General features: G+C 43.8%; 1 protein-coding gene across 1 annotated transcript in view; it reads left to right on the forward strand.

The window, feature by feature from the left end:
* The window catches only part of stat4 (signal transducer and activator of transcription 4), a 106165-nt gene that overhangs the window by 88897 nt on the left and 2128 nt on the right, over positions 1-15140 (forward strand). Inside the window, exons 19-22 of the mRNA XM_033023750.1 lie at positions 374-421; positions 3686-3777; positions 8965-9104; positions 14528-14719. Of these exons, the coding sequence (XP_032879641.1) occupies positions 374-421; positions 3686-3777; positions 8965-9104; positions 14528-14719 (472 nt within the window). The remainder of the gene's footprint in view (positions 1-373; positions 422-3685; positions 3778-8964; positions 9105-14527; positions 14720-15140) is intronic.

Below are 15140 nucleotides of genomic sequence, written 5' to 3' on the forward strand. Positions count from 1 at the left end.
AGGGGGGACTGGAAGCAAGTTGTTGGGTTTTCACAAACTTTTTTGTCTGAGTGACATTTGGTTTCTTTGGAAAGAATGAGGTAAATTCTTGTAAGTGATTTTAAGTATCAATTAATTTTAGCCGCAAAGTGTTACAGATTTGCAGCTCAGTACAGTGGCACAGAGTATAAACATTTTGCAGCACACCAAAAAGGAAATAAATTAAAATGGCAAAGTGCCAGGGTAAAATATGTCCTTCTGGCAGTGGAGTGGAAACTTGTAAAATTAGCAACAGGAATAACCAGCTATGTAATTCTGCTGAATAATATATTTGGAAAAATGTATTATGTGTATGGTCTTATATTTGCTATTTTGTTACTCATTTCTAGGACAGCAATTGAAATACAATGATTGCCACATTTCATGGAATAAATTCTGTAAGGCAAGTAAAACTTAATTTACTGCTGAATGTGCAATACTTAGTTTACCCCATGGCCTTTACATTGATAGTTCTATCAAACAGAAACATTCTTCGTCTTTGAATAATGAGCTCTAGTTAAAAATGTGCACATTTCTTAAGCTCATTATTCGACAGCTAGTGCATCATTAATTTGAATGCTCCAACTTCAGATAAAATGTTTCCTGGTCAGCACCCAAGACAGGGGGAATTGACAGACATAATTGTCCTACACAAAAATGAAAAGTCCAATTTTTTTTTCCCCAAGGCATAAACTCATAGCCATAATGTTATACAGCATGACATAATTACAAGTTATGCCCAGCGATGATATATAGATAGCATGATATAATTATATGTCATACCCAACTCATCCATGTAGACCAAGTCGCCTACATGAGCTGCTCCTATTTTCCTGCATTTGGCCCATATCGCTCTAAACCTTTCCAATTTTTAAAAAAGCCAAGACGTTGGTTGTGTAGCACCACATTGTTGTGCTCTAGGTGATTCAACTTAGACAAAGACCACCATAAAGGAAAATCACGCCACACGAAGACTGATTTTCTATCCGGATCCTCTGTGCACCAAAGTCGTGAATGTACAAGTTAACATCCATTGTTAAAAGCTAATCTATCCTTGAGGGTTTGCAGCAGAGCCCACTTTGCGCTGGCCCTCTCCACACCACTTGTGTATTGTGCCCTTATAGGCACAGAGATCTATTTAACCACAATAATTTTGTCCAGAACATGAATCCTGAATATTTCTCCCCCTCCCCATTATAATCTGAAAAGTCATAACATGATATAGTACGGGAACAGGCCCTTCAGCCCAACTCGTCCATGCTGACCAAGTTGCTTACATGAGCTAGTCCCATTTGCTTACATTTGCCCCAATCCATGCACCTGTCTAAATGTCTTTTAAACATGGCAACTGTACTTTCTCTGGCAGTTTGTTGCTCATACCCTCTACCCACTGTGAGAGAACTGTTCCTCCTCATATCCACTTTAAAATAAAAAAAAAACTTGAATAAACTGTTTCTCCTCATACCCACTTTAAATTTCCACCTCTCCCCTTAAATCTATACTCTCCAGTTTTAGACTGCCCTGGAAGAAGAGAGTGAGCATTCACCTTATCTCTGGCCCTCATTATTTTATCTCTCGCCTTCATGATGATAAGATCACCACTCAACCTTAAGGCTCCAGGGGTAAAAGCCACAGCCGATCCAGTCTCTCCTTATAACTCAAGCCTTCCAGTTCTGCTAACATCCTTGTAAATGTTTTCTGCACCCTTTCTAGTTTTATGATATCCTCGATGACCAGAACTGTAGACAGTACTTAAGTGTGGTCTCACCGACATCTTGTACAGTTGTAACATGAGTTCCCAACTACTGCGCTCAGTGCCCTGATCGATGAAACCAAACACCTTCTTCACCACCTTTTCTCTGTACTCCAACACTTTCCAAGACCCTTTCATTTACTGTGCAAGTGCTGCCCTGGTTGAACTTCCAAAATACAATACTTGTTACTTGTCAGAGTTCAATTCCATCTGCCATTCTCTGATCCCCTTTCGCAGTTGTAATTTTAGTAATTTAGTAATTTTAGATAATCCTCTTCGCTGTCCCCTATACCACCAATTGTGAAAATCCTGACCCCCACCCTCCCACCCCACCCTCTCCTGACACACCAACCCCAGCTCTCAGCTTCTGATTCTAACATTTACTTTCATCCTTTTTGCCCAATGGTGTTGCGCCCTCAGTTTCCGAAGCCTTGATCTTTGGAGTTCCTAAACAAATCCACATTCTTGTCTCCTCTGAAACTTCCTCCATTGACCACACAATCGACAATACCTCCTGATTTTGTTTCATTGACTTGGTCTTCCTGTTTTGCTAAATGTCTGTGAAGCAAATGGAAATATTTTTTCTACGTTAATGGGCCTACAAAAATGCAGATATTTTTTACGGTATAACTGTTGTTAGGAAAACACATTATCTATTGGAAAGGAATATATCTTTTTTGTACGTGTTCTTGTGTCGCTTTTCCAATGCCAGGCGCCTAGACCATGCACGTACGCACATCTGCACCTCTTGTTCCATAGACAACTTTTGGACCTTAATTTCAAACAGCCCCAGACTTCCAAATCAAATTGCTATTTCTAATGTCATGGTAATTTTCTGTGGTTAGCTGCAACCTCTCTCCATTGATTAAAGGGCCTGTCCCACCAGCATGCGATTGCATGCATCTAGCGCGACCAAACGTGGTCGCTTGAAGCGTACGGCCGCGCGGGGCCGGTCCCACTTCGAACCGCAGAGGCGTATGGAGTTGGGCGGGGCTGGTCCCAACATCGCGCGGGGCTCCGAAAGACCCGCACTGTCCGAAATCTTCGCGCGCCAACGGCCTATCAGCCCGCAGGCGCATTGAGAGCGTACATAGAAACATAGAAACATAGAAATTAGGTGCAGGAGTAGGCCATTCGGCCCTTCGAGCCTGCACCGCCATTCAATATGATCATGGCTGATCATCCAACTTGAACTCGATGGCGTACGCAGCGTCTTGACGTCGTACGCAGCGTCTTGACGGCATACGCCTAGGGCGTGACATCACGCGATGATGTCACCGCCTGGCGTGCCGTTGCGTGATGACATCACCGCCCGACGCCATGCGACGTCCAAATTCAGTCAGCCCGCCTCCTGCCCAGCTGATTGGTGAGTATGATGTCAGGACCAGCCCCGCACAACTCCATACGCCTCCGCGGTTCGAAGTGAGACTGGCCCCGCGCGGCCCGTGCGCCTCAAGCGACCACGTTTAGTCGCGCTAGACGCATGCAATCGCATGCTGGTGGGACAGGCCCTTAACTGTACACTGCAAGGGCCAGGAAGCGAGCGGGTAAGATAATCTCTGGCCCCTCTCACCTTGGCCTCAAACTCTTTGAATAACTTCCCTCTGGAAGGCGACTCCGGATTGTCAAAGCTGCCACAGCCAGACATAAAAACAGTTTTTATCCACGAGTAGTTGCTCTACTCAACAGCCAAAAATCTCTAGCCTCCCTTTGATCTGGTATTTTGTTGGTTCACATGCTTGATCAATGGTGTGTTATCATTAATGTTTTATTATTATTAATGTTTAGTGTTTTCTGAGTCTCTCGTAACTGTCACTGCATGTCATGTTGTTACTTGTGGGCGGAGCAACAAGGCAAATTCCTTGTATGTGAATACTTGGCCAATAAACTTACTTACTTACTTTTAATTTGCAGGAGAACCTACCAAACAGATTCAGTTTCTGGTTGTGGTTGGACGGAATCCTGGAGCTCATCAAGAAGCACCTTTTGACTTTGTGGATTGACGGGTAACCAAAAGTCCCAAATAGTAACTTTTAAACTTTAGTCTTTACTGTAGACTTTAGATACAGCGTGGAAACAAGCCCTTCGGCCCAACAAGTCTGCGCCAACTAGCAATCACCCCTTATACTAGTACTATCCCACACACTGGGGACAATTTACAATTTCCAGAAGCCAATTAACCTACAAATTTGGGCATCCGTGGAGTGTGGGCGGAAAACGGAGTACCCGGATAAAACCCATGAGGGCGCGGGGAGAACATGCAAACTCCACCCAGACAGCACCGGTGGTCAGGATTGAACCTGGGTCTCTGGCACAGTAAAGCAGCAACTCTACTGCTGCACCACTGTGCTGCCCATAATTAAAAATTATAAAACACACATCCTCTGCACCTTGGTGCATTGGGAGTAATATTGAAATATGAAGTTTCTCTATTTAACTAAGGTTCAGTTCTTTAATTTGAATTATGAATGTAACCGTTTTAACGAGGATGTTTCCAGGACTAGGGGCCCTGGGCTAGAGTGAAAGATTGGACCGGCCAAGCTTTTATTCCTTGGAGCGCAGCAGACTGAGTGGTGATCATGTAGAGATGTATAAAATCATTAGGGGAACAGACAGGGTGAATGCAAGGTGTCTTTAACCCAGAGTAGGGAAATTAAAAAGCAGAGGTTTTAGATTTGAGGTGAGCATTGCAAGATGTATTAGGAACCTTTAAGCCCCTGTCCCACTTTCCCGAGTTACACACAAATTCTCCCGAGTTTCCCCCTTGATTCAAACTTGGAGAATATCCGTAGCGAGTCCGAAGCGAGGCCGTAGGAGTCTGTAGATATTTCGTAGAGGCTCGTAATGCCAGCCATAGGTACTCGGGGCATCAGGTAAGTCGGGACGTTTTTTCAGCATGTTGAAAAATGTCCACGAGTAAAAAATAAATAGCCCCGAGTACCTACGGCTGGCTATTAAAGCCCTTTCCTCCATGACAGTCATCCTCATTTACCGGCCACCTAAACCAAACCCCTCCTTCCTATCTGACTTCACTGAACTCCTCACACTTGTCTCATCCCTCTCCCCACGTCTGCTGCTACTTGGTGACTTAAATATTCATATGCACTCCCCCACCTGCAAGCTCGCATCTGAATTCGCCTTTTTACTTGACAACTTCTCTTTCACTCAGCACGTCACCTTTCCCACCCATGGCAAAGGTTACATCCTTGACCTGGTCTGCTCCACAAATCAACCGGTACTCGACCTCCATCCATGCCTCTTCCCCCTCTCTGATCATAAGCTTATACGGTTCACCATCCCTTCTCCGACACCTCGCCCCCACTTCCTCCGAGAAATCACCTTCCGTAATCTAAAATCCATCGATCCCCACCATCTCTCTGACCTGCTCTCCACCACTCTCCCCCTGGACTCAACCCATATCTCACCTGATGATCTCACAAACCATCTCAACTCCACCTTGTCTACCTCCCTTAACATTCTGGCCCCCCTCAAAACAAGAACCGTAACTTTCAACACATCCTCACCCTGGTACACACCTGCACTTCGTAAGCTGAAACAGACTGGTCGCCGACTTGAACGACTCACAAAGAAATCATCTCCCACAGTCCACCTTGAAGCTTACAAACTCCACCTCACTGACTACAAAGATGCCCTCATTGCTGCAAAATCTGCCTACCTCTCCTCCATATTCACTGATCCCTGCCTAAACCACAGAACCCTCTTCTCCACAGTGGGCAACCTCCTCAAGCCTCGAGCCAACACTCTCCCTACCTCTACTCCGGGTCTCTGCAACTCATTCCACCGCTTTCAAAACTGATGCTGTCACACCAATCTTAAAGAAACCTGGTCTTGATCCCTCCTCTCTCATTAACTACCGCCCAATCTCAAACCTCCCCTTTCTTTCAAAAACCCTGGAGCGTATCGTTGCGTCACAACTTCATTCCCACCTCCTTGCGTATAACCTACTTGAACCCCTCCAATCTGGCTTTCGCCCCCTCCATAGCACAGAAACTGCTCTCCTCAAAGTCCTCAACGACCTCCTCACCTCTGCTGACACTGGTTCCCTCAACATCCTCATCCTCCTCGACCTGAGCGCAGCCTTCGATACAGTGAACCATAACATCCTGCTCACCAGACTCAAAGACCTCGGCATTGAAGGTTCTGCACTCAGCTGGCTCCGTTCCTACCTTTCCAACAGATCCCACTTCATCTCTCTCCACAACCACACCTCTGCTACAGCCACAGTCACTCAAGGCGTTCCCCAAGGCTCCGTACTCGGCCCCCTCCTCTTCATCATCTACATCCTCCCCCTTGGTCAGATACTCCGCCACTTCAACCTGGACTTCCACTGTTACGCTGATGACACCCAGATCTACCTCGGCACCAAATCCCCCCACAACCCCCCCCTCTCCCATATCAACTCCTGATTGTCAGCTATAAAAACCTGGATGCAACATAACTTCCTCAAACTCAACAGCGATAAGACAGAATTCCTCCTCATAGGCTCCAAATCCACACGCAGCAAAATCAATAACCCCACTCTCACCATCGACGGCACCACTGTCTCCCCATCTCCCCAGGCCCGCAACCTTGGCGTGATCTTTGATTCCACCCTCTCCCTTGAGCCTCACATCCGCCATGTCATTAAAACCTCCTTCTTTCACCTCCGCAACATCGCCAAAATCAGACCCTCTCTCACACCTCCCGCTGCTGAAAGACTCATCCATACCTTCATCTCCTCCCGACTGGACATCTGCAACTCACTTCTCCTTGGCATCAGCTCCACCTACATCAACCGACTCCAACTGGTCCAGAACGCAGCCGCCCGACTCATCACCCACACCAAATCCTGGCATCACATCACTCCAGTCCTCAAACAACTTCACTGGCTTCCCATCTCCCACCGGATCACCTACAAAATCCTGGTCCTCACCTACAAAGCCCTCCACCATCTGGCCCCCCCATATCTCACTGACCTCCTCTCCCCCTACCAAACCTCACGGTCCCTCAGATCCACATCAGCCGGTCTCCTCTCCATCCACAAGTACAACCTCCGCAGTTTTGGGGACAGAGCCTTCTCCAGGGCAGCTCCCAGGCTCTGGAACTCCCTCCCCCAACTGATCCGCAATTCCGTGTCCCTCACCATCTTCCAGTCCCGCCTCAAGACCCATCTCTTCACCTCTGCCTATCCTTAGCCCCACGTCCCCCTCCCTTTTCATCTGTGCCTGAATTGCCTCATATTGTGTTTTGAATTGAATTCTGTCTTTAATTTGTGTACTAGTCATATCTCTACTATTTATTTCATTCCGCTTACATGTTTTTCCTCTACTTGCTAAATTTTTGTAAGGTGTCCTTGAGACTCTTGAAAGGAGCCCATAAATAAAATTTATTATTATTATTATTATTACCGTAATTCTCCGAGTTTGAATCAAGGGGAAAACTCAGGAGAATTCGTGAGTAACTCGGAAAGTGGGACAGATGCTTTAATAGGAACCCTTTTCCAGAGATGTGTGGGTTTAATAGGAACCCTTTTCCAGAGAACCCTTTTCCAGATCTTCCAGAGATGTGTGGGTTTGTAGGCTAATTGTCTTCTGTAAATTATCCCTAGTGTGTAGGATAGAACTAGTGTATGGGGTGATTATTGGTCAGCATGGAATTGGTGGGCCAAAGGGCCTGTTTCCATGCTGTATCTCTATAACTGAACAACACTCATTTGACACCGCTACTCAAGACCAGTATCATCATAATTAATTCACCCTTGAACTTTCCTGCGCTAACTTTCTTTACAGACTGAGTAAGGCTGATAATTCAGTGGCAATGTGTCCAAAGTATGGGTGGTATTCTACTGTAAACCCAGTGTTATTTGAGGAAGTTTGCCCAGCCATTTTGGGCTGAGAATTAGATTTACCGAAAACGAGTCAAGTCACTGGGAAAATGCAATCACTTTTCTGGCCACCAATACTTCGCACTTTGCTAATAGGAAAATTTGTACTATGTTTCTTTTACTTGATAAATAGAGGAAAATAAATGATGTTCTGCTCATTTACTATCACATAAGACTCTAATGTGGTTAGGAATTGGAAGGGATGTTTTAAAACTCATAGTTTGCCTTATTGGTTGAGGCTACTCTGCATATGTCCTGACTATGTGCCTGAAGCTGGCATTAGGCAGTTTTCATCTGCAAAATAGCAGTATAGTGCATGTTGCAATACTTTTTCGCTGAATAGCATGGCACATGACCGCACCCTGATGTATCACCAATGGCTTAGCAACTTAACCAATCATGCTCAAAGGATAGCAACACAGCCTGATGCTAGCAAGGATGGTTTAAAGTAGGAATGATTCTCCTGACTCCATGTTCAATTCTCACGCTGCTGCCTGCCTCCGACACTTGTCCAGAAGCACTTGCTGCAAAGTGTGAGTGACTCGGCTGGAATCAGTGGATTACATTGCAGGAAAAGGCTGGAGTAGCTGAGACAGTTCCCAGAGCAGAGAAGGTGGCGGGAGATGAACTGAAGTGTTCCAATTCATGAGGAGTGCAGGCAGAGAGAAAGGATTTGTAACCCGGCTATAAACCACAGGACATGACTTGAACACTGGAAATAAAACTATTTTAAAGTCGCAATTATTAAACCAAGGATGGTAGAAGAAGATTCTATTGGGACTTTCTAAAGAGAATTGAATTAAGGCTTGAATAAAATAAATGATGAAGGGATGGAGAGGGGAGTACGTTGAGCCGTATTGTTTTTTCAGAAATCCACAGTCATAAAGGGTGAATTATTTCTGATTCAGTGGGATATCTCATGTGGAAAACATTTGGGTTCTGCTCATACATACGGAGTGGTCAGTTGGGCGAGTTGGTTGGTTTTAGCTCTTACATTTATGATTACACATACATATTTCTTATTAAGCACAGTAATAACAAAGTTATTTCCTTTATTACCGCACTGTAGTTACTGGGCATACTCAGAACAATTCACAAGGCCAATGACTGTTCCTAAAAGAAAAAGCTTTAATATTGCATAACAATAATATAAGATAACCAAACTGCAGTAGCGTACTTCAACTCGAATCATCATCAGGTTGAGGAAAGGAACATAGAAAACATCAAAAACATTTTTAAACATCATTGTAGCTTTATACCATGGAGTATCATTGTTATGTAACCTTTTGTAAATCGCATGTTTCTTCAGGTATATTGTGGGATTTGTGAGTAAGGAGAAGGAACGTGCGTTATTGAAGGACAAACCATCTGGCACTTTTTTATTGCGGTTCAGTGAAAGCAGCAGAGACGGTGCCATTACCTTTACCTGGGTGGATCGATCCGAGAATGGTGAGCTGCGGGTTGGGTTTCCAGCCGAGATCAAAGTCACCGTCAGAATCATGGGCAAACAGCATAAAAACAGTCCCTTCGGCCCATCATGTCCATTCTCACAACTGTGAACATCTATACTAATCACATTTACCAGCACTTGATCTGTAGCCTTCAATAACTTTGTGATTTATGTGAGCACCTAGACACTTAAATATTGTGAGACTTAAATATCTGTGTTCACTAACACCTCTGGCAATGCATTCAGATTCTAGCCATCCTCTTGGTGAAATAATTCATTGTCAGATATCTTCTTAACCCCCTATCGCTTACCTTAACCCTAAGATTAGTTTATTTTAGAGATACAGCGTGGAAACAGGCATTACAGCCCACTGTCCATGCCGACCAATGATCACCCATACACTAGTTCTATCCTACACTCTTACAACTTACAGAAGCCAATTAATCTACAATTCCGCACGACTTTGGGGTGTGGGAGGAAACCGGAGCACCCGACGGAAACCCACGTGGTCACAGGGAGAACGTGCAAACTCCACAGAGATACCACCCGAGGTCAGGATCGAACCTGGGTCTCTGGCGCTGTGAGAAAGCAACTCTACCAGCGGCTGTTTAAGTAAAATTCAGTGGAGGTCTGCAAGTACCTGGACATGTTTCAGGTTGATTATGGGAAGTTTGTGGAGAATGGAACAAGGGAGATGGGTAAGAAGCACATTGGATTAATCCGGTCTAAATGTGACCAATATACAGTATGGGTGTGGGTTTAAACAGCTGAGGAAGAGGTAAGTAGGTGATATTAAGCGGAATGCACAGACAATGTTAAAGCAGTTCTGTGCTCCAAAGGGGTACCTGAAACACCGAAGGTTTCCATAAAATAGTTTATTGGACAATGTGTAAATATATAACTAAAATAGTAATCTGACCAGATTAATAATTAAATAACCTACTCAAATGTCAACAAAACAATGAGCCTACAGTTTTTATAACAGGAAGAAAATCAGAGTCTGAAATAAACAACTTTTAGTTTGTCAAGCCTGTACTGTTAAAAACAAGTTGAGTATTGCCCCTCCCCTGGCCTCTCCATAAGGCCTACAATTTTCTGTTACTTATCAATCTCCACTGTGAATGCAACAGTTGAATCTGCCTCTATTACCACTCTTAATAGTACATTCCAGACTCTGACCATCCTCACCACCATTAGTCATACTTATGTTAATCAGAATGTCTCTCTTTATTTCCCCTCATCATCTCCCCACTCCAGTGAAAACAAAGTCTGTTTTTTCCAGACCATCCATTTAAACAAAGTGCTGTATCAATGGGATTAAATTAGTGAATATCTCCTGCATCCTTCCTGGAGCCATTATAGTATAATGTATCTACACACTGTAAATGGCTCGATTGTAATCATTTATTGTCTTTCTGCTGACTGGTTAGCACCCAACAAATGTTTTTCACTGTACCTCGGTACACGTGACAATAAACCAAACCCTCTGCAGGGGCCGCGGAGCATTTTTGAAAGTGTGGGGACTGAGCGATCACTGATCACTGGCTTTAGGGTTACCCGGTGATGGAGGGAGGGTGTGGGAGGACCCCCCCCCCCCCCCCCCCCACGGTAGGGACTCTTTGAAATTTGATGTATTAAAATCATGTTTTAGTGCATTGTAGAAGCATGATTTCAATGTTTTTTGTTTGAAGTATTTTTAAGATAATGTCGGGCCTACATGAGAGATAGGAGCAGGTGATTATTATTTTTGTTATTGTTCCAAAAACTGGGGGATAACAATACAGGTCATCCCCCACCTCACAAAGTGGGGGGATATATCCCCCATCCCCCCCCCCCCCACCGGATCGACGCCAGTGCCTTCCACGGTACAGAAAATTTGACAAAAAAAACTTTTAAATGTGTTATAATTTCAAGTTATTATTTTTTTTTTTTGTAGTTGGAAAAAGGGAAAAGAAATAATCATAACATTTCCTGATTTTGCAAAGTCATACAATTATGTTTTGCTCGGGGGGAAAATCAGAGTATTTTGAAAGTATGCGTTCTCTTTTTGACGTCTATTTCATCTTGATTTGAATTTAGAATCATCAAACCATGACAATAATAAAGGGGGTATATGTTTGTGGAAATGTTACTTTTTAAAAAGTAAGGCTTTCGAGAAATCTAAAATACATTAGAAATATACATTTCAATGCACTGAGCTTCTTGCCCAGAGTAGGTGAATCGAGGGCCAGAGGACAGATTTAAGGTGAAGGGGAAAATATTTCATAGGAATCTGAGGGGTAAATTTTTCCGCAAAGGGTGGTGGGTGTATGGAACAAGCTGCCAGAGGAGGTAGTTGAGGCAGGGACTATCCCAACATTTAAGAAACAGTTAGACTTGTACATGGATAGGACAGGTTTGGAGGAATATGGATCAAAAGTAGGTAGTGTAGTTGGCGGGTGTGGGCAAGTTGGGCCGAAGGGCCTGTTTTCACACTGTATCACTATAACTACATTATGCCTCCACCATGCACGAATGTTTCTAAATCAAGTGGTCGGGTTTTATTGCCATATATTCAAGCATGAGCAAATTACATAGAAACATAGAAAATAGGTGCAGGAATAGGCCTTTCGGCCCTTCGAGCTAGCACTGCCATTCAATGTGATAATGGCTGTTCATCCAAAATATGTAGCCCTTTCCTGTTTTTCCCCCCATATCCCTTGATTTCGCTAGCCCCAAGAGCTAAATGTAACTTGCTCTTGAAAACATCCAGTGAATTGGCCTCCACTGCCTTCTGTGGTAGAGAATTCCACAGATTCACAACTCTCTGGGCGAAGAATGTTTGTCATCATCTCAGTCCTAAATGGCCTACCCCTTATTCTTAAACTGTGACCCCTGGTTCTGGACGCCCCCAACATCGGGAACATTTTTCCTGCAGTTACAGTAAGTGAAAATCTAGCAGGCAAGCAGGATGCTTTCTCCAACCACCCCCATTTGAAGGCCACTATCTTCCACCGCTTCTATCCAGTGCTTGGTACCTACTTCCAGCAGCCACTGGTTGTCCTCCAGGATGCACCGAGCCGCAGCCTGATCCATGCCAGTCACCAAGGCGAATTCGGCGCAGAGACTCTCACGGCAGCGGTGCAACACTTCCAACCCCTCCGACAACCCGGGACTCTTGCACTGAGGCTGCACCATGGCTGGAGCTGCAGCGAGCGCTTGCCAGCCTCGGCTCCCCGTCCGCATCTGCCCCCCCGCTGCTGCTTCTGCTTCCATCCCTCCCTCCGCCCCAGCTCTCAAACACTCACGACCAGGTTGCTCAGAGCACAGCAGCGCCTCGTCCAAATCCGGAGACATTGAAACATGTCTAGCCAAAAAAGTGGGGGGCTGCAGCCCCCCCGATTCCGCGGCCCATGTCTGTACTGTATATCCTTCCTGAAGTGTGGCTTTTTAAAAAAAAGATTTCCTTGCTTTTGTACTCTGTGCTCCAACTTTTAAAGTTCAGTATATAGGATATTTTTTTTAATACATTTTTCCAACCTGCACTGTCACTTTCAGGGAATTCTACACATATACCCATCAATTTCTCAGTTCTTGTACTCCTTTTAGAATGCTGCCTCCTAGCTTATATTGCCTCGTCTCAATTTTTCCTTCCAAAATTTAACAATTCATATTTCCCATCATTAAACATCATCTACCAACCATCCGCCCATCCCATCGCCGGTGCTTCCTTCAAAGGCGGATCCCTTTAAAATCCACAACTATGTCACCAAGTTTCATGTCATTGACAAATTTTGAAATTGTGCCTACTATACCATGTCCAAGTCATAAATATCTAAAGAAAATATCTGGACCCCACACTTTTAGAACTGCTCTGAATGCCTCCCTCCCTCCAGTCTCTAACTCTGTCACTGAGCTTATTTTCTATCCAGGCTGCAATCCGCCCTTTTATCCCAAAGCCTACAATCTTGATGACAAACCCAATATGTGGTATATCATTCACATTTTGGACACGAGGTGTTGCAAGCTCCTCAAGCTTACATTGAACCTCGTTATAAGAGACCGATCGGAAGTGGAATGGAGAATTAAAGAGGCATAATGATTAATTTAACACAATAAGTAAATAAATAGATAAATAGAAAAATAAGTACATAAACAAACAAATAAGTTACAAATAAGATGCTTGATGCAAGCTTGAGGAATAGCACCCCATCTTCCACCTGGGCACATTGAAGTCTGAATTTAATATTGATTTCTACAGCTTCAGGTAATTTGCTTTCTATGCCTGTATAAGTGCTCCATTTGTGATATTAGCTCTGCTTGTTTAGTTTATTTTGCTATTTTTTCTCTTTCCTTTTTACTGTAAATGCAAGACATGCCTAACCTGGGCTGGTGTGCATGTCCTCCTGCTCTGCATTTTTAAATTCTTTTTTTTGTCAATTAAAAGTGCCGTGGGAACTCAGTGGCCCACGAGCCTCTGTGAAGGAAATCGACGTTTTGCATCAGGATATCAAACATCAGCTGTCCATTCCTGCACAGGTGCTGCCTGAGCCACCGAGTTCCTCCAGTGCTTTGTGTTTTCATCAAGATTCCAGCATCTGCAGTTCCACATGTCACCTCCAGCACTTGTGGTTTTTTTGCTCAAGATTCCAACATCTGCAGTTTCCTGTGTCTCCATTTTTTGTCGATGTTTTTCAGTCTATATTCTCACCCTCTCAATGCTCTGTCACTCATTGACTAAGTAACCTTGTTTATAGCTTATCTACATGGTCATTCACAGCTCATCAAACTTCCTGTCTCCTTCCCTGTTCTGACGAAAGATATTTGAGCTGAAACTTTAGCATTGATTCTGTTCTCATCCTTGCCATCTGACCCGCTGAGTAAGAAGGGTCTTGACCCAAAACATTACCCATTCCTTCTCTCCAGAGATGCTGCCTGTCCCGTGGAGTTACTCCAGCATTTTATGTCTGTCTTCAGTTTAAACCAGCATCTACAGTTCCTTCCCACACATTTCCATTAATTTTTCTTTCATTTTAGATTTCCAGCATTTACTGTTTTTTAGATTTCTAATTGAGTCTGTTAGCTAGATATCCCAATAGTTTGATTTAAAAGGATGGTTTCTTTAATACTTGTATTTTATTATAGATTGCACAAGGCGTTGCAAGCTATTTCAACCTACAAAGGCAAATTAAACTCCCAAAGTGGGTACATTACTTTTTAAGCAATACAACGGCTCTGAACTATTTCCTGTGATACTATTAGATTTTTTTCAATTGAATGATATTTGCACTGTTTCCTCCTTAGAACATTTTGTAGACATGTTTATCAGATTGATGCAATGAATGTGTGTATTTAAAGTATTATTCCATACATGATAGTTTATTTCATGTTTTATGTCATGCTACGCTAAGAATCTGAGTTTAATCATGTATTATTATTTTAGGAGAAATGAAATTTCACTCAGTGGAACCATATTCCAAGAGTCAGTTATTAGCTGTTCCTTTGCCTGACATTATCCGTGACTACAAAGTAATGGTGGCCGAGAATATTCCAGAAAACCCACTGCAGTACCTATACCCTGATATACAGAAGGATAAAGCTTTCGGGAGGCATTACAATAATAAGCCGAAAGAAGGTCAGTATCACAACTACTGGGATCATTGGAAAATTATTAGTGTCACTGATTAGTTATGTCAGTTTAGTAACCGAGTCAGAAAATAACTTAATTACATAAGATAAGATAAGATAAGATAAGATAAGATAAGATAAGATAACCTTTAATGTCATTCAGACCGAAGTCTGAACGAAATTGAAGCAGTCATACATACAATACAATACAATAAAAAACAACACTAAACACATATTAACATCCCCCACAGTGAGTCCACCCAACATCTCCTCACTGTGATGGAGGCAAAAGTCTTAGGTCTCCAGTCTCTTCCCTCCTCTTCTCCCTCTGCGCTGAGGCGATACCCCCCGGGCGATGTTAAAACCTGTCCCGCGGCTCAAACACCGCGGCCCGGGGTGGTCGAAGCTGCCGCCCACCAGTCCTGCTG

Source organism: Amblyraja radiata, chromosome 7 (assembly GCF_010909765.2).
Source record: "Amblyraja radiata isolate CabotCenter1 chromosome 7, sAmbRad1.1.pri, whole genome shotgun sequence".
Lineage (NCBI taxonomy): Eukaryota > Metazoa > Chordata > Chondrichthyes > Rajiformes > Rajidae > Amblyraja > Amblyraja radiata.